Raw genomic sequence first — 20196 nt, forward strand, 5'->3', positions numbered from 1 at the left:
TCTCACTGACACACTAACTCAGTTGTAGGAAGACGAAATGGGTATAAAGAGACTGATAGGGTTTGGTCAAAGAGGCTAAGAGATATTTAAATAGGGGACAAGTATAGGATTTAGGGTTTTGGCCCTCTGATGCGTACGCCCGGCGTATTCTCACGTACGCCCAGCGTACGTGAGGCTCCTCCGCGAGTACACTAAGCGTACTAATAGGTACGTCCAGCGTATTTAAGTGACCAATTATGCTAAAACGTAACTCTTGAGGGTTTCAAGACGTACCAAGTTTAGGGTGTTACAAGACCAATGAAATGGAAGAGAATGAGGAAGTTGATTATGAACCAACCATCATAGATAAGATCCAAGCATTCACGATCGACATGATGGCTAAGCAAGAAGATTGAATGATACATAAGGTGCAAGTAGAAATGCTTGAAAGATAAAGAGTCTTAAGTTCGAGATAAAGCGAGGACGGTGTATGGAGAACCTCACAATAACGAAGCAAGTGATGATAACTATGATCGATCATTCAGAAGTATGGGAAATGAACCTCCTACCGAGAGTACATCGAGGGGTAAAGGAGTAGCAAAGGGGAATCATATCTACGAAGACTCCAACATGTGTAGACTACCAAAATATAAGGAACCCTGGACCCGATGGTGTTGCATAATTGGATAATTGAGATGACTTCATATGCTTGTCAGTGCTTGGAAAGTCAGAATGTGAATTTCGCAATAATTGCACTCAAGAAAGATGCTTTAGATTGGTGATTGGAACTCAATGGGAGCATGGAACTTAAAGTTTTAGAAATGATGATATGGGATAAATTATTCGAAAGGATGAATGAGAGTTTTTGTACCAAAGAAGAGATATGTGAGCGTGAAAGGAACTTCATGGATTAATTAAAAGATTGTCGTAACAGAATAATTCAATATTTTCCCAAACCTTCCTTAAGTCTCTCCAAGCTTCCAAAACTTTGAATTAAGAGGGAAGAGATGTTTTGACAGTTTAATTCAATATTCCCCCCTTTGGCTAACCCTAACATAAAATAACTCCATATTTTTGGACCCAAGTCTAGATAAGTCAAAGTCAAACTCAAGTTTCTATATTTGACAAAAAGTCTAACTCAAGTTCCTATATTTGACAAGTTTGGCCTTTTAAACTTCAAAATTGTCTATTTGACCCAAATTAGCCTTCTTCATATTAACTTGAAACTTTGAGATCCATAAATGAACTTAAAACGTGTAATGAGTCGAGTCATATTTTATAAGGTTTTAATCTAATTTTTGATGGAGATTTAGAGATGTATATACATGTTAAAATATTTTTTGGGCGAGTTTAAATCGAATTTATTTAATATTTTTTGGCTGAGTTTAAATCGAACTTACTTTATTTAATACAATTCTTATAGAAAATTCAAATTATTTGAGCATGTGGAGTCAACTTCAAGAAATGAGTTTTCGGATTATCGAATGGATGTTGAATTGTCACTATTTGTTAGTGCTATATAAGTTATAATCGATTTATAGAGGAAGTTTTTAATTATTTTTAACTTTTGTTTTTAAAAAAAGTAATTAGAGAAAAAAATTGTTTGATAATACGATCTTTACTATTTCGAGCTTCTAGATTTTATCAGCTATATTGCTGTTTTTCTTTTTTTTTTTTTCCTTTTTTCTTTGTTTTTTGTATTTTGTTTTTATTTTTATGTTTATTTTTTTGTAAAACATAAACCTAATATAAAAGTGTTTTTTGGCACCATTACTTGTCGTTCATTAAACATAAATTGCTTCGTATGTTTTCTAAGATCATACGGTATGAGCCAAAAACGAAAAGCAACATGCTGATGTGGCAAACTTGTTGAATCTCGTTATGGTGGATATGGTGGATCTTGTGGTAACGAGAACGAAATAAAACAAGAAAAATAATTGGTTATCTCCTTCATCAACCAATCAAATAATCTTCTTTATTTTCTCTCTCTACCACTTATAATGATATAACACCTGAAACATCATTTCCCCATTGGTGTTATGATGGTATTATGGATGAGGTGGCACCAATTTGATGTATATCCTGTTACCCACATCCAATGCTCTAATATAGTTTTTAACTAAATCTCAAGTTATGTGATTTTGTTTGTATGTACGTTGTTTTTTTTTTTTTTTTTTTTTTTTTTTTTTTTTTTTTTTTTTTATCAATGAAACACTAAAACATTCATAATGATTTACTCACCAAACATACATTGAACCTAAATCCACACATGGAATCAAACCCACCGGCACATGTGGTCATCAAAAGCCATCTCATACCCATCGCCCGACCACATTTATTAACTAAAAACCATAAAATATTTTGTAATAAGAAAAAGATAATATATATATATATATATATATATATATATATATATATATATATATATATATATATATATATGTTTGTGTGTGAGAGTGATGTTCTTACCAAACTGTTTATGTACATGGACCGAGCACTTTTATTGTATGATGTGTAAGTATTGAACGAGAATGTGCAATTTTATATCATAACTGATATGTTGTTTTGAATCTAATTAAGAGAAAGTTAAATGTTGGGACTAACTCCAACATTACATTGATAAGTAAATACTAAATTTATTTTTCCTAATATGATGATAAGAGCATTCACGTCTTTTGTCACATTATCTGAGTCTCATGCTCGCCAAAACATAATATATACTATCTAAGCCCATTAAAGTAAATTCAAGTTTACTTAAAAAAAAAAGAAAAAAAAAAAAAAAAACTTGTATTTTATAATCATGTCAAAAGAGGCCATAACACAGTTTTTATATAATCTTAATATATATTTCAAGCACAGGCAACCTGTCGTTGTTTAGTCATCTTCTCAAGATTCATTGAAACCAATTCTGTTAAATTTGGATCTTCAAAAGCCAGCTCAGCACCAAGTCTACACCAGAAAAAAAAACATTATCATATATAAATTGCAACAGTTTGGGAAATGGTGGGGCCCACCAAAATTAAGGAAATTAAAGAATTGTATTAAATTGTATGCATATTCTTATCATCCTTTCCCCTTTATGAAAAAGTGATAAGCCCCACATAGACACTAAATAAACTGTAAAAGCTAATAAAGCCCTGATTTTCTGATTATTAGATAATATGGGAATTCTGCTGTAAAGCATTAAAAAGAGAATAAAAGTAGAAACATTAATTAAAAAATAAAAAATAAAAGAGATTCTCATCTGAGTGTCTTACTTTGGATCCAACACCAGTTTTTGAACTTCCTTAATTGATGAACTTGCTGCATAAAGGGAAATCTTTCCAACCTACAATCAATCAATAAAATTAAAAAAAAAAAAAAAAAAAAAAGGTAAATAGTGAAAACACCAAGGGTATAATGGGAAAAAAAAGAAGTTTGACCTCTAAAATTTGAAGCTTTGCATCATGGTCATTAGGAAGTTCACGAATCTCTGCACCTAATCTTACAGCTTCTGCTAGACTTTCAGGGAAGAGGAAATCAAGCCCTAACTCAACGGTTGACTGCAAAAAGTCAACACAACTCAATTATCAGTTTTTATAATTTCATTTGTTAAACAAAATCTATTTTTATTTTTTATTTTTCTGAGAAAAGGACATTAAACTCACCTGAAGATTCCTCACTTGAAAAGGACATCCAGCTGGGATAAATACAGCAACCCCTAAATGCTGCTCAAATGACCATGCCTCTACACCTGATAAATAAATTTTTAAAAAAAAATCACATAAATTTCTACAATAAAAAAAACTAAAAAGCAACGTAAATATAAAAAAAACTTACCAAATTCTTCTTTTAATTTGTTTTTATGATGACTATTTAGATATATCACTCCTTCATGAAGAGGTCGTGGTACCTAACATAAACCAAGTCATCTATTAAAAAATATAAATACACCCTGTTCACAAGCCACCTAACTTATACAAAAAAGTGAAATCACATTAATGACCATTTTACCCCTACAATCCAAACAACAAATTACATCCTGTATGGGACTATGCGTAAATAAGTGTATTGATTGATGTTTGTGTGGATAAAGTGTTTTTATGCGTAAGGTCTGTTTCTTTTCTAGATTGATAAACCATGTGAACGAGACTAAATGACCATTTTACCCTTACATTCAAATTTCACAAAGTTGGGAGGAAAAAAAAAGAAGAAGGAAACAGCCCCTTACAGAATCATCATCCATGATGTTGTGGTCAGAGACACCGAATTCATTCCAATGAAGTCTCATATACTCAACGAGCTTCGGAACATCCTCACGCCTGTAAATGTCCCAAATTGCCCCTGGACGACTCGTGTCTTCACTAGTTCCATTCAGATCTTCACATTTAAGAGTTTTCTCATCTTCAATTGAATCAATAATCAAGTCCTCATTATTATTTTTCCTATTTACATTTACTTCACATGTATGAACCAACAGGTACACCACATCACGCATATTAAAACGAAGCATGTTGACCGAATCACCTTCACCTTGACTTTTTTCATCATACGTTCCATAAGAAATCAAGATTTTGGGCCCCACATCGTTTTGCAAAGAGTAATGAGGTAATTTTGCAGCAAGATTCAGTAGGCCCCACTTGGAATGAATATACTCCAGCAATGGCAGTTTGGAAATAAACTCGGATCTCTGGTACAATAAAAACTCTTCAGATGCACTAGGCGAAGGCCAGTTTTTCAAAATTAACATTTCTTGTTCACCATTTTTCCCTATTCGCCCCTCCGAGTATCCTCTGATAAATTCTCCAAGCTCAATATCTATCTGGCATCAAATCAAATAATAATATACACAAAAAAATATATGCATGTCACTACTTTATAGAAAGAAACGTATGTAATCCATCTTGGGGAGATGATAAGAAGGGCAATTACGTCTTTTGCACAGACAATATCTCTAGGGCTATTTATGTCTTACTTGGAGTTTAAAATTGAAAAACTACCTCGGATCGGTCTAAACAATGTATAGCTTTCACAGTTCTATTATCATCCTTCATCTTTTCATCATTTGTATCTTGGATTCCTTTCCACATCACCATAGGGTCCCACCCTAACATTGATGACTCATCACAAATGTCCTTGATTATAACAGGTTCACCATTGACCCAATTCCTTCTGAACTCACTAATCCCTTGGCTGTTTATATCTTGACAGAACCCATCTATCTTTGGGAGGGTATTTTCGTACATTTTACACCCACTAACCATTTCATCAACATTTTTCACAAGCTTTGCGACCCAATTCATTTTAAAAATACGTTTCAACATCAAGGGTGAGTTGCCACAACCACCATGTTCTTTAGGTGGACATGGAACACTCCCATCAGTGTTGGCCTTCCAATCACAAAGCTTATTGGATAATCTCATCTTTTGTTTTGATAACTTTTCAAGGGTAGAATCGGAATCTTCATTTCCTCCATTCGTTTGAATATTTCTACTCGCATCTTTTGATGCTTTTCTGACATCTTGGCAGCATCTGAGGCATATATCATATGAGCAATTACCACAGTGGCGATGATAATCGATTATTGGTATTCTGCAGAAGTCACTGCAATTGGAGATTCAAAATGAGATATTTTTAATTTTTTTTATTTATTTGTACACTATACTTTGAAAAATCTAACATTACCAGCACATTTGCTCATCTGCATTTAACTTTGTCCTGGGAAGGTCAATTCTGTTTCCTGAAGCAAATATAAACCAGAATAAATTATCTTTATATAAAAAAAAGATTAAATTAGGTGACTCAGCATATGAACTATGAAGTTTCAATCTTGAAAACTATCAAACCTCGAAGCTTTCTTTCTATTTCTAATTCAGAGCATTGTTCAAAGTGGATCTGCTTAATTACAGGAAGCACTGAAGACAAAAGACAAAAAAGATGTTCCAGCTTTTCTTGAGCAGGTATTTCCCGTATTTTTCCCTACAACACACAAAAAATAGTATAATATAGACAAATCTCAAGATAAATGCAAGATATAACAACAAACAAATCAATGAAACTACACTGATATTTCTTGCATATAACCCTACTTTTTTTTTCTGATCTTGTCTACAGAAATTAATTACCTTTATCATATTATCACCCCGTAAACAAATTTTACAGTTACAGCAACCTCGACATGCAGGACAAATTCTATGAACTTCTTCAACTGAAATGTCAGGATACCTGAAAGAAAGAGGAAAATGTGAGTAAACTGTAACTCAATGTAATGTAAATGTAAATGTAATACCCTTTTAAAATACAGTCAATCTTACCATGCAGTGATACATTCATCACAGTATCCTCTTCTATCACATTTAAGACACCATACAATCCTCTCTGTGTCATCACGCCTGCACTGATGACAAATTTGCCCCCCTGTATCCTCAGATGATTCTGAACTCCCACCAGAAGTTTCCTGAAAATGAGCCTATACTTCAAAATGTATGACAAAAGAAAGTACTTTTTTCATTGTGATTTCAACTTTTCACTTATTAATCAAATCTTAAAAACTTTGAGGATCTATTCAATTATAGCATTAGTATTTAGTATTGATATGATTGGGTGGATTACAAATTACAATGTTGTAATAGAAAGAAAGAAATGGAAGGAGGATACTACTTACTGGCATAGTATGCATCTTCTCAGATCTGCTCTTTGATGAATCAGCAACAGAAGATGGTGTCCTGTAAGCCCTTGGTGTTTCTTCAGACTCTGCCATATCTCTTTGTGGATCATCATTTGATTTTGAAGAGATATGAAGAGATGAATTCTTGAAGGAAGGTGTTTCAGGTGAATAACTGATCAGCTTCTTTGATAATTTTTCCTTGTTTTTACCCGAGGCTAAAAACTGGTATTCAACGAGTGGTGAATCCATGTCATCACTTTTACTCTCTAAATAACTGTCACTCTCACCTACAGATTTCCTCTTTGCTTTCTTGAGACTGGCTCTCATTGCAGAATTTGCAGCTCTTTTCTTTGCTTGAATGTAGTGTTTTTCACATACTGTTTTGTCTGGCATGGACATGGCATGGCATCTCCATTGTTTACCATCTGATCTCTTGCAACGTAAATCATCAGGGATTCCAGTATTATCCTCCGCAGTATGATTCATCATAATTTCCATTATAATTATTGAATAGAATTCAAAGCAAATATAGATTGCACTAAAACATGTGCCTAGATTAACCTGCATAAAAACAATCCAGAGATACCATAAGCTATAAGGTAGAACTCCCCCTTAACTTACTTCCACCTAACCCAATACAAAACTAAGATATTCAAAGATCCAAATCAAGAAAAGCCAACTTAGTATATAAACAAAAATTCATCGCAGGACGAACGCGGAACCACGATTGATGGTATTAAGAGAGAACTGGGATGAAACGACCTTTCTCCAAGCTTAATCAATGAAAAACCCTAGATGACTGATTACCTCAATTCCTCTTATTACTCAACACAAAGGAATCAATTCTGAGACAGTTAAAGTAAAAAAATCCAAACTTAGTGTCTGCAAGAACCGGTATACCAAGAAAAAAAACGAGAAAAAGAATTGGGAAACTACAATTGATCATAATAAGCGCAAACCGGGATGAGAATACCAGCAAAAGATATTAAGATTACCAATGGTAACGAATTGAAAACAGAGCGTACTCCAGGATAGCTCTCGATCAACGTTACGAAGTTAATTTAACGACTTTATCTGCAATTTCGCTGATGTTTGAACCTTTTGAGGGTGCGAACAGGAAGAAGAGAGTATTCCGCTTCTGTGGGGAAGAGAAGGAGGGACACAGAGAGTCCAAATTACTTTCATGCCCCTCCAGTCAATTTTTTAAAGTAAAACCATTTTTAGATTTATAATAAATAAATAAATAAAATCAAGTTTTCAATTTATATCAATTTCGTCCTTGTGATTATCAATTTTTGCACAATCAGCCAATAGCATAGGTTGCAAAAACTAAATCCACATGAATTCGATACGAATAAACATGTTTGGGTATCATTTTAATTAAAAAGGTTAACATGACACGACAAAAAAATTAAATGAGTAATATTATGGTTAAGAATTTCAATTCAAAAATGACGCGTTATTTATATATAAGGTTTTTGGATTCTTTAGATAAACTATAAGGATGTGATACCAAAATCACATGTAAAAGAAAAACATTGGATTAAGTGAGCTTGTAATGTGAAAACTACTTAGTTGTCCAACTCAAGACTTGGTTTTCAATATTTTTCGTTCTCTTTCATACCATACTAGGGTGAGAATTTGACCCGAAAACCCGAACCGAATTAGGCTTGAATAAGCAATTCGATTGGAGTTTCGGGTATTTATATTATGCTTATTCGGTTCTTGGGTTATTCGATTCAAGTTACCCAAATAAGAGTTTGTTTGTTTCTAAATACCCGGCCCGAATAAGCATTCCTCCTCCATTTTCTTTGATCGATATAAATTAAAATCACGATTTACACTTCTGTCTTCGTCGTTCATAAGAGGGAAAAAATCTACGTTCGTTCTCATCGTTTCAAAATCGACCAATCTTCTCATATATTTCCAAACTCAAAATCACTTATGTCGATCATTCCTCTTATTTCAAACTTTCAAAAATCGTTCCTTCCTATTGTCTCTAAGGATTCATAAATTCATACTTTTTGTAGTTATGGAAAATTGGGCTACAACTTAAGAAGTTCAAGTAAGAAATTAATTCTCATTATGTTAATCTAGTATGTAAATGTTATTCTTTCAATATGTTATTGTGTTATGTTAGTCTTTGAATGTTTTATGTTGATGTATAAAACTACATTGTTATTCTATTATTCGAGTTATAGAATCCTAATACAATTTATTCGGTTTTTCTGAGTATATTAGAACATTAATCATCTTGTACATGTTATTTGGGTAATACCCAAACCGAACCGATATTGGTTAATCGGTTCGGTTTTGGTTCATGTAATTACCCTTATTCGGTTTTCGGGTTATTCAAGTTTGGTCTGGTTCTGACACAAATAACATGCATATACCATACGATCCTCTCGACTACTCTTATTCTCATGACCTCGTCCCTTTTCTTCCCCAACTCCTCTTTCCATTTTGCACTCTAAACCCACTATAAATTTTGCCATTCCGCTTGCTAACTACCACTTTTTTTTTCTTTTTTTTAATTTGTTTTAGTTTTTACTTTTCGTCTACCCAACTCTTGCAACATGTTTAGTGTTTCAACCTCACGTGACACGAAACATTTCAAAGGCTAATCCTAACTCGAAACGATATACGAACTCGGCACGAAAATAAACGGGTTGACACGACACGATGCGATAATTAAACGAGTCGAGTTAGGGTCAAACCCTCTTAACCGTTTACTATTTTGAATCTACATGACACCACACATTTTTCAGGTCTATATTGGCACTCAGATCATTTAAACTGGTTCGTCAAAGGAGAACCTATGATGGTATTTTAGTCCGACTTTGTTTCTCTCTCTCCCCTGGGGTTTTATGTTGCCACTATTAAACTTATTAGTTATGTCCTATGTTTGAATTACTTACCGCTAAATGACAGTTAACAAAATCTAAGAAACTCTAACCAGTTTATGCTTCCAGATTGATCATCACATGAAGAAGAAATAAATGAGTTAAAGATTATGAGAATGACACCTACGATGTGGAGCCATTATGGAAGTACAAATTCTATGAACCCCAAAGTTATTTATGGTAAGTCATTGGAGTTGTTCTTTTATGATTTTAAAGCTTGATTTTCACCATTTTCTAATTCATCAGTTTTTATTACAAACTTTCAGAAGGTTACAACAACATTTTTATGGATGTGTAATCATTAGAGAAGTTCACTAAGACTGTGGGGAGTGATCACAACCAAACCACCAGCCAATTCAGGGCCAAGTAAGTATTTTAGCATTTCACAACCAACCCACTAGGTTGTGGAAATGGTGTTTACCGGTAGATTGGTAGTGGAGGGGCAAAAAGGAAGAGAGAGAAAGAGAGAGAGAGAGAGAGAGAGAGAATGAGAATGAGAGAGAAAAATGGAAACCCACGTCTTTCCATTGGATGTCTTCATGTGTCTTCACCACCACTGCAGCTCACTCAACACTCAACTCACCAGCCTCTGGGGCGGTGAACGTTCACTGGTGGATTGGTGTGTCACATAGGAAACACACGCATGAATTGCTTTCTATACCGGATAGCCTAACAGTCCTTGGAGGAGATACATGGATAGTATGAGTAGTTATATTGATTTCATCAGCATAAATGAATTTCAGTACATTAGTTAGATGTCATGGTGCAAGAATTAGGTTATGGCGCAAGTAAGGCTAAATCGATATACTACAACTTTCTAATACATGATGCTGAGTTGGATTATGAACTCATACATGATAATGATCAGGATGTCATTACGTTATCAAGGTACATTCCCATCGAGGAAATATTTGTTTTTACTAAACATCAAGTACCTCTTTGCACGAATATTTTAAATCACCAAATAAAGTCATTCTAAAGGAAATACAAGTTCAAGGGTCATCAAAATATGTTAGGAATAAAAAACATGGTAAGGAAGCAACTTCTTGTTGTAGAAGGTTAAGCATCAATGCTTATTGAACATTATGTAGCTGGCAATAGAACTTCAATCAAGTCATAAGAAGATTATGTACCGGAAGAACCCATTATGGTTGATCCACCACGCAATTCCGTTCTAAAGGACACCATTATAGAACCACCCAATGGAAATAAGCCCATTATAGATCCATCTTCGTAGGAAATGGATTATAAAAAGCCATGATGTATTTCATGTTTTTGATCCATTTGTTGTGTTTCACCATGACATTCGCAAAGAGAACTTTTAAAATGATTATGAAGGCAGCATGGGATCCCTCTATGTTGTTAGTTCAAAAAAACGGATGAACTTCAAGACTGGTATTTAGATTTAGATAGTGATTATAAAGACTTTATTGTGGAAGAAGACTTTGTCGATGATACGAAAGTGGGTATGGGGGAGTTCAATTTTAGATTTAGATAGTGTAATCACGTTTTGTTGATTATAATTGCATTCTAAACATGAACAACATACACATACTTTACTTTTCTTTGTTATATGATTTTCGATTGATGTTGTATAATATACTTTTTCTGTTCTTAGGCAAACCAACAAACAACATATATTCTGATTGTGATTGCATTAACATAAGCACATTCTGAACGATATTTTAAGACACCCAAATACACCTCATATCCTTTCTTAGTCAACTCTTAGTTGAAAAACCCACAACTTGAACGCTGGTCCAGTGCCTTAGCAGTAGGCCACGTAGTTGGTTTCTTGACTACCTTTTATAATTTTCATAATCGTACTTATTTTATTAGCTTTGGAAATAAGTTTTGCAAAACAATAAATGAAAAAAAAGACTCCGTACTTATTTTATAGCTTTGGGAATAAGTTTTGCAAAACAATAAATGAAAAAAGATTCGTTGGACCATATAATACAATAATAAGTTGGAAAAACCAAAGATAGTTCGCAAAATCCAGTAACACTTGGTTATCAAAATTTATCAGTAACATTTACTTTGTTCTTAAAGAACTAAAAATGATTTATTTTGATTCATGATATATAAAGTCAATACCTACATCTATAAACCACCAAAAAAACACAACCTACAAATCAACCAAAAAAACACAACCTACAAATCAACCGATTTCCACACATTTAAACCCTTCTAACATACACGAAAAGTTTGATGTCAAGATTCACAACCTTCGAATTGGTTAAGTTACGTTTTTTCCCCCCGCTCTTTCAATTTTTGCCACATTTCACTTGTCATTTAGGGGCTTCTTTGGATCATATGCAAGAGATTTTGCACGATTTCTGACATGGGTGGCCTAAATTCCGGTTCGGGCTATACAAAAACAATTAAAAAAACATATCAAATATAATAGAAAACAACAATATATCAAAATAGTAAACTCATTCATTATGAAAAAAAAAATCAAAAACAAGTAGAGATTGAAACCAACCTGAACACATAGAGAAATGATATCTGCAAACCTAGATAAAGACTTGAAAGAACATGCAGATTGCAAAGAAGGATCCACCATTCTTGACAAAGCTTCAATATCATGAAGCCTTGAAATCGCCCACCTCACAAGAAATTGCTCCCCACGTGGCCTTGAACTATACAATTTCACATCACCAAAATTCAATACAACAAATACCAACATACTTTCATTCATTTTATTACTTTAATAAAGCTATAATTGGATAGATTTTTTTAAAAAGATTTGCTATTTCTTCATTTAGATAGAAAGGTAACCTGTCGAAAGCTTTTCTGCCAGTTAAAAGTTCTAGCATAATGACTCCAAAGCTATAAACATCACTTTGGTAAGTATAACTTCCCAATTCGAGTTCGGGAGCACCATATCCCAACCCTTGCAACTGATAAAATAAAAGTTGTGGTGTCAAGACTCAATAATACTAAATGAAATAATCCACATACACTAATCATGTGGCTTAATGGATTAACAACTTTTTTACCTCGCTGACATGGCTTGATGGTAGTAGTGGGGCCAAACCACAATCCGATACACGTGCATTGAGCTCATTGTCAAAAAGAATGTTTGTGGACTTCAAGTTTTGGTGTACAACGGGTGGTTGACATAACTCATGCAAGTACCTTAATAGAATCAAAACACAAAAGTTTGATTTTAAAAGTTTACCCACTAATGTGAAATGTTGTTTAAAAGACATTTGAGAAAATGAAAGTCTAATTTCCCTGACTTTCTCTATTAAGTCGTTCTTTTTGCATTAAGTGAAAAAGAAACAACGATAAATAGCTTATGAACCCTTTAAGTCAATGAAGATGATGAGTTAAAAATATGTACTCACTCGAGAGCTTTTGCGATTTGAAGCGCCACATTAACTCGAGAATTCCATGAAAGCTTCTCATGGATTTCATCATTTAGATGTAAAGATTCATGTAAAGTCCCATTTTCACAATACTCATAGACAAAAAGTCTTTGTCCATGTTCAACACAATAACCCTCAACTCCAACTATGTTTTCATTTCGAAGCTTTGATACATTTGTCACCAACTGCATAAACCTTTCATCACTCCATTTCCGAGAAGTTGCATCATCAAGTTTCTTGATTGCTAATAGCTAAAGATAACAAACCACAACACATCAAAAACGCATGCTAACAACGCCATTCATATGCAAGAAATAGCAACATACTTCCATTTATTTGTTTATTAAAAGCATCTTACTTTCATTAATCTTCCAATTTCTTTATTAGGAGTTTAGGATGGGTAGATTTTTTAAAGTGCAATATTGTAATAGGAAGAAATGAAACTAAGGTAATATGATAAAAAACAAAATGCAAGAAACAACACTATTATAATAGAAAAGAATTAAAGCAATATGCTTTAATAAACAAATTTATGAAAGTACTTTCTTGCATAAACCCTTTCATAAAAGCCTCACCTTTCCACTAGGAAGCTCGGCTCGATATACAGTAGCAATCATACCATTTCCAACAAGATTCTCTTGAGAAAAGCTATTTGTGTACTCTTGAAGAGATGCTATAGAGAAAAACTTTGCAGAATTTACACTTCTCAAAGTACGACTAGGGGCAGTTTTTGGAACACCAGTTGGCTTCAAAACAGCCCGAGAAGGTTGAGGAAGTAGGGGCGGAGTTGTAAAAGTGCGTGCATTGACTTTTGTCATGTCTATCACATGATCATTCTTGCTCTTAGGTTTTGTTTCAATTTTCTCACCTTTAACCGATGACATTGCCAATGAATCCTTATTTTTGGTATCTGTGAAATCGATAGGAGCATAAATGGCATGTTCAACAAAAATATGTTGCAATATTTTGATTTGAGTTGTTTATTATACCATAGTTTTTTTTTTTTAAATAACCAAAAGAAAACACATGCAAGCTTACCATTTTCTCTTTGTTCAGATGGTTTTAAGTCGTTAAGCACAGAGTTCTTTTCTCTCTCACTCTTTGAAACTTTGACCGTTGACTTTTTTTTGCAGCATTTTGAAACACAAAAGCAAAGTCCCAATGCAAGAATGATAAGAATCAAGAATCCACCAATACCAATCCAAACATATTTATTACTGAATAAAGATTTGAACTTTCCGGAAGAATGTGGTGGCTCAGGTGGTGGTTCTTGAAATACTTGAAGTCCAGGGCCAATTTCCGGTGGTTTTGGGGCAAATGATGATGGTGAAGGGGATATGACTGGAGGAGAAGGGATAACTGTTGTATTGAAGGGGTTTCCCATGCTTCTGCATTGCATAAACTATGTATTTTAAAAAACGATTCAATTATATTAGACTTTTCAAAGTATATGATGTTCCTAAATCCTAACAAGAGAAAAACTGAAATTTCAGAAAAGTTGATTTGATCTTTCTTGAATAAAGTGATTTCAAATAATGTAAACAATTGAGCCCTTTTTTAGCTAAACTTTTTATTTAATCTTTTGGAAACACTTTTTACATAATCAAGAGTTAGTGACCAATAATCAAGAGTTCTTTTTTACTTCACCTGAAATTTGGAATGGTCATCAACTTGGGAGGTATTGGTCCAGAAAAAAGATTATTTTCCACATCCCTACATCACAAGAAACTAATTATTTTTAAATACATAAAAAAGCATAATTCAAGAAAAAAAAAAATCATAATGAAATAAGGTAAGAAGATTACAAATATATAAGTGGAAGATCTTGCAACACATCAAGAACTCCAGTAAGATGATTGTCCTTTAAGTATCTGCAAATCAAAAACACACAAAGAGTTACTTTCTGAATTCAAATTCAACATGCGTTTTTTTCAATTAATTTACCTACAAACTATTGTCATCGAAACACTAAATGTATAACTAAAAATAGGTACCGATATCTTCTAGAAAAAGATATTTGATTCTTGTTGATTTTGAATATTAAAACTTGGTTAATTGACTCCCCAAAGTCAAATGTGGACTTTTTTTCGGTCAAATACTCACAATGTTGTTATTGATGACAAGTTAGCCATGGAAGGAGGCAGTGGTCCACTTAAATTGTTTCCAGACAAGTCCCTGCAGCAAAGCATATAACCTTTTTAAAATTAAAAAAATAATAATAATAACATAAACACACACACACACACACTCTCAAACATGTGAGGATAATGGAAGGGTTGGCATACAAAGTTGTTAAGGGTGTAAGGTCTTGAAAAGAATCTGGAATCTCTCCTATCAAATGGTTGTTGCGTAATGATCTAAAGAGAAATAGAAGCTTCATTATAAAATATCAAACATAAACTAAATGAATATTATATTTAAATGGGATACTTACAAGTCTGTCATTTGGCCTAACATGGAAAGAGAATCCGGAATGTTCCCTGTAAGCTGGTTTCCCGAAAGCATCCTAGAAAGATATGGTTTTATAAATAATATAAGGGTAAATTCGTAAAAAGCCTCCTTTCATTGAATTTCTTGCTGATAAACTTACAAGCTCTTAATGGTAACTGGAAGGATTGATGGTATATGACCTCCAATGTGATTATTGCTCAAATCTCTGCATCAAAAAATCATCATAAAAAAAGAAATTATAGTAGATTTTTACAAAATAAAAAAAATTTAAATGACTTGGAATATGGTATTCTTGAAGTTTTTAAAGTAAGAACTTACATTTGTATGATGGAAACAAAAGCTCCCAGATTCTCACCCAATTCACCTCCCAAATTGGCACCATTGAGAATTCTATATACATTCATCAAAATTAAAGTAAACCTTGATTGAAATAAGAAAATATTTGAAAATCAAGATTTTTTTAAAAGAATTATTAATCTTACATCCCAGTTATGTTTGAGTTGACACATTGAACACCTTGCCAACCTTCTGCACAAGGGTCTCCCCCTGAGACTAACCACCCAGGAAGAGAGGGGTACCCAAGAGCAGCATATAGACTATTTATTGCCAAAACTGAAATATAATAAGAATATAAAATAATAATAATAAGAAGAAGAAGCTTTATGGTTTGAATGACTATCATCCATCAACACGATTTTTAGGTTTTATGTTATAGTCAGCATATATTACCGATTACAATAAGTGGTATGGTCAAATAGATATCTAAACTTAAAGTCAACAATCAAACAGATTGATATGAAATAAGTCAAAAGAAATTAGGAAAATGAAGGCTTACTATCACGTGGATCAGTGTCTCCAAAGCAAACATGAGCAGTGAAAATTGACATCAAACAAACGGTAGCGAGCATACAAGATTTCCATCTTGAACGCTCCATCACGAAACTTTCGCAATTAATTGAACCCTAAGTTCGAGAGCTAAAACCCCACCAAGAATCTGAAAAGGGTTTTCGGAAAAGATAAAAACCCACAAATACTAATTGGGTTTCTTGATAGAATTAGCAAATGCCCACAACACGCATTGACCGGAATGAAACCCTAAAACCAACCCACAAGAACAAGCATTCAAATTCGAAAGAACAGAGAAAAGAATCGAGCTTCTGAACAGAAAAAAGAAGACTCTGAAAAGTAAAGTTCTAAACAAAATCGACACAAAAGCAGAAGCACCGCACTCAAAAAGCAAATTTGAAACGGATGGACTGAAAATTGTACGTTCCGTCAATATCGAGTAAAAGTACGAAAAATTCTTCAAGAAAAATCAAATCCCATCCCCATGAATTAAATTGGATTCTTAGTTAGTTACTGTAACAGCACGAGATGCACAGAACAGAGGTTTTTTGTTTTTAAAGTTAACAACAAGAGGGACCTAAAAAGGTTAAAGAAGCAAGGAGAGAGCGAAGAAAGAGTGAGAGAAAAGGTGGTGATACTGAAGTGTATTGGAATGCGAAGAAAGGAGGTGGTGCTTATCCTGATTCAAATAATTTTTGTATTATTTTTCTAATAGTAGACCGTTGGGTGCTGGCTCAATTGGTGGAGGGTGGGGAAGAAAGAAATATTATTTCGGCTTTTACACTTTATTCATTCACTTTTCGTTTGTTGGATTAGAAAGAAAAACAAAAAAAAGTATTTTTATGTCTATTTCAACTATTTTTAAGTGTATTTTTAATTACAAGTTGGATCCATCTATCTACCTATGCGTTAAAAACTAGTTATGATAAATTCAATCGTTATATATATATATATATATATATATATATATATATATATATATATATATATATATATATATATATATATATATATATATATATATATATATATATAAACATGGATGGGTTAAAGGAGTGAAATGCTGGGTTGATGATGAGATCACCCAACTCTTCAAGCAAACTCTTCATCATTAAGTCTTGCCCCTAATTCTCATGTATAATCATTCTGGCACACCTTATACAACATGACCATATTAGTACCATGGTATGATCTACTTTTTATTTTAATACAACAAACTACATAACATGTTACGTTGCACGGAGTGGAAGTGGGAAATGGGATGAGGGAAGCTTCCCTCACTCCTGAACACCACTCCTTGGGTGAGGGAAACATCTCGCGGGAAAGAGGTGGGGGAGGGAGTATCGCACTTTCTTTTTTCATGGTTTTTAATTTCATACAAAATGAGTATAATATATGTATGAAATATATTTTTAAGAAAATATAAAAAAAAATAGTAAGGGAAGCTTCTCACCTATTCTTTGGGTTTTAGGTGAAGGAAAAAGTGATGTGACCCACAAAAAGTGAAGGAAACATCTCTCTCACATCCTTCAGTCTTATAATAGATTTTAATCAAAATACATTAAAACCTATATAAATTAATAATGTTGGAACTTAGATATTTTATTAATTTAGCAAGATATTATTATATCGATAAATTAATAAATCAATAATTTAAAAAGTTGCTTTATGAGAATACAACTTTTCAAAACTTTTTGTTGCTATAAGAAAATACAATGTCCCAACTCTTAAGTGCAATTGGGATATTTAAAGATGAACTCAATATAAATTTGAAGTTCACGAAAAAAAAAAATACAATGTCCCAACTCTTAAGTGCAATTGGGATATTTAAAGATGAACTCAATATAAATTTGAAGTTCACGAAAAAAAAAAGTGACTATAAATTCATTTTTTACTAGAAAATTTTAAAATTTTGAAATATTTTAGCAATTATTAATTTTATAATTTCATTGAGACCAACATATTTATTTTGGAATTTCAAAAAAATTATTATTTTAATATTTTATCGATTGGGGTCCAATTTTATACCGGTCTCAAGTTGAAACCGAACAAATTATTAATTTTATCGAGTATTAATTTATAGAAATTCTATTATATATAGTGTTTAGTGAAAATAAGATCATGTTGTGGTCCCCTACGTAATATTGGAGTCACTTCCGTGGAGCCTATTGGTTGAATTCACAATTGACGTTTAATGTTCTTTTATATAATATATATATATATATATATATATATATATATATATATATATATATATATATATATATATATATATATATATATATATATATATATATATATATATATATATATATGCTTGGAGAATGTATGGTTGTTATATGTCTAATATTAGGTATAGAACCATTAAAAACTACATAATTTTAACAAAATTCAATTAAATATCTCTACCATATTTCTTGTATCCTCTATTAAAGCTTATGTTACGCTTTGTATATATTTTTTGTGGAGTTTTATAATTTTAATTTTGCACCACAAACCATGTATAAGAATATAATGTAGTTCGGTATATTGAAATTTATTACAAAAAACTATAGTGAAAGATTGAAATTGTTCATTAAAAATTCGATAAACATCTTCCCATAATCTATCAAAAAAAACAATGTAAATATACATAAGGTAGGTGTCGAAAGAAGTTATGAGGCTTCTACTAGAGGTCTAACAAAAAACGCATTCGAAATACATAGGTGTTGTGAATGAATTACAAAATAAAAAATAATATGTATTCAAAAGGAATAGGAAGAAGCTAACAGTGAAAGAAAAATTTTCTTTTTAATGAAAATGAAGTCAATTTAGATGGTTTTATACCTAATATTGCATACATAACAACCACATATACACTTATATATATATATATATATATATTCAGAAAACAAACTATTTTCTTATATTAAATTGACATCATTACTGTAGTTGTTTGTGTATGCATCACGACTGTACATAATTAAGACCTTATAGCCTGAGAATGTTTGGTTTGGCCTTATTTCCTGTTCTCTTTTGATGAAGATCTTAGGGTAGGATAAGGTATTTGAAAGTCTATAAGGTCCAGCGTTACGTATGGCTAGCATACACGAGTGTTGCAGGGTTGGTGGAAGTTTCATGGGTGGTTTGTGTGAGGCTGGTAGGTCAGTTATAAGATAGTTGGCTTTCCTCTAGGAATGAGGAATGAGCGACCACCATGCATATGTATATTGCTAAGGTGTTGTGATGATACTTGAGATAAATATGGGTAGGTGTGGAAGGTAGTATGGGCTCGTACTACTGAAAGCACGAGACCCATATGCGTAGCAAGGAAGTCACAACCCCTAGGGTTTAGTTGGGAGTTGGTTCCCTGTTATTATGTGGATTATCTGATATTTTTCTGGTATATTCTCAGAATGGTGGTTACGAGATGCTTTGTGGTGGGATCTGGATCAGGATCAGGAGATGACGGCCAGGAGGTCCCGGCAGCACCCGAGGTTGTGATACAGATGGGGGCAGATGAGATAGACGCCATGATTCAAGAGATCCTGCACGATGAGGTTGTCACTTTATTCTGGGAACAAATGCCATAGATTTTTGGGTCTATTAAGACCGCCATGGTCGATTATTTTGTCACACCCCCGAACCAAAACGGCGGAAACACCCGGGGGTTTGAGTGACTTCATCTTGTAATATCATCATAGTGTATATAATTGAATCAAGACAACATCATCATCACACATACAATAATACAACCGTCATTGTTTACATAAATGTGTTGGATTACAAATTTCATTCCCAAAATAATAAGTGTATCATGATAACAAAAATATAGCAAAATCCATGAATTCTTGAAGACCAACCAACTTAAAGATTTCTTGAGAATACAAGTTATATTTAAAACGTCAACATATATAATGTTGGTGAGTTCATAAGCATGTTTGTATGAAAACTTTTGTATCACTTTGTAAACACCAGAAAATCCATTATTTTCTGTAAAAATAGTTTGAAAGCT

At 32.9% G+C, this 20196-nt stretch overlaps 2 protein-coding genes across 2 annotated transcripts; both read right to left on the bottom strand.

Annotated features, from left to right (window-relative positions):
* Positions 1-2630: 2630 nt before the first annotated feature.
* Positions 2631-7806, bottom strand: LOC145004715 (JmjC domain protein JMJ24). Its single transcript, XM_078963693.1, has 13 exons — positions 7621-7806; positions 6623-7186; positions 6273-6415; positions 6084-6183; positions 5805-5937; positions 5644-5698; positions 4959-5562; positions 4190-4780; positions 3799-3871; positions 3627-3712; positions 3402-3521; positions 3237-3307; positions 2631-2928 (listed from the first exon to the last, which is right to left on the bottom strand). The coding sequence occupies exons 2-13, from the start codon at positions 7121-7123 to the stop codon at positions 2829-2831; spliced, it is 2577 nt and encodes an 858-aa protein (XP_078819819.1). The 5' UTR covers positions 7124-7186; positions 7621-7806; the 3' UTR covers positions 2631-2828.
* A 3710-nt stretch (positions 7807-11516) lies between these two features.
* Positions 11517-16859, bottom strand: LOC145004875 (protein STRUBBELIG-RECEPTOR FAMILY 1-like). The gene is made up of 16 exons (XM_078963894.1): positions 16192-16859; positions 15839-15968; positions 15675-15746; positions 15496-15561; positions 15340-15411; positions 15191-15262; positions 15009-15080; positions 14711-14776; positions 14553-14618; positions 13944-14293; positions 13481-13815; positions 12885-13156; positions 12534-12672; positions 12313-12434; positions 12017-12173; positions 11517-11898 (listed from the first exon to the last, which is right to left on the bottom strand). The coding sequence occupies exons 1-16, from the start codon at positions 16289-16291 to the stop codon at positions 11824-11826; spliced, it is 2166 nt and encodes a 721-aa protein (XP_078820020.1). The 5' UTR covers positions 16292-16859; the 3' UTR covers positions 11517-11823.
* Between the last annotated feature and the right edge of the window lie 3337 nt (positions 16860-20196).

Source organism: Lactuca saligna, chromosome 7 (genome assembly GCF_052625555.1).
Source record: "Lactuca saligna cultivar CGN05327 chromosome 7, ASM5262555v1, whole genome shotgun sequence".
NCBI lineage: Eukaryota > Viridiplantae > Streptophyta > Magnoliopsida > Asterales > Asteraceae > Lactuca > Lactuca saligna.

Coding starts and splice junctions, on each gene's coding strand:
- LOC145004715 (XM_078963693.1), bottom strand. CDS start 7,123: ATGGAAATTATGATGAATCATACTGCGGAGGATAATACTGGAATCCCT. Junction 6,184..6,272: donor GATGAATGTATCACTGCATG/GTAAGATTGACT, acceptor TCTTTCTTTCAG/GTATCCTGACATTTCAGTTG. Junction 5,699..5,804: donor AATAGAAAGAAAGCTTCGAG/GTTTGATAGTTT, acceptor TATTTGCTTCAG/GAAACAGAATTGACCTTCCC.
- LOC145004875 (XM_078963894.1), bottom strand. CDS start 16,291: ATGGAGCGTTCAAGATGGAAATCTTGTATGCTCGCTACCGTTTGTTTG. Junction 14,777..15,008: donor TTGTCATCAATAACAACATT/GTGAGTATTTGA, acceptor TTTGATTTGCAG/ATACTTAAAGGACAATCATC. Junction 12,673..12,884: donor CAAATCGCAAAAGCTCTCGA/GTGAGTACATAT, acceptor GATTCTATTAAG/GTACTTGCATGAGTTATGTC.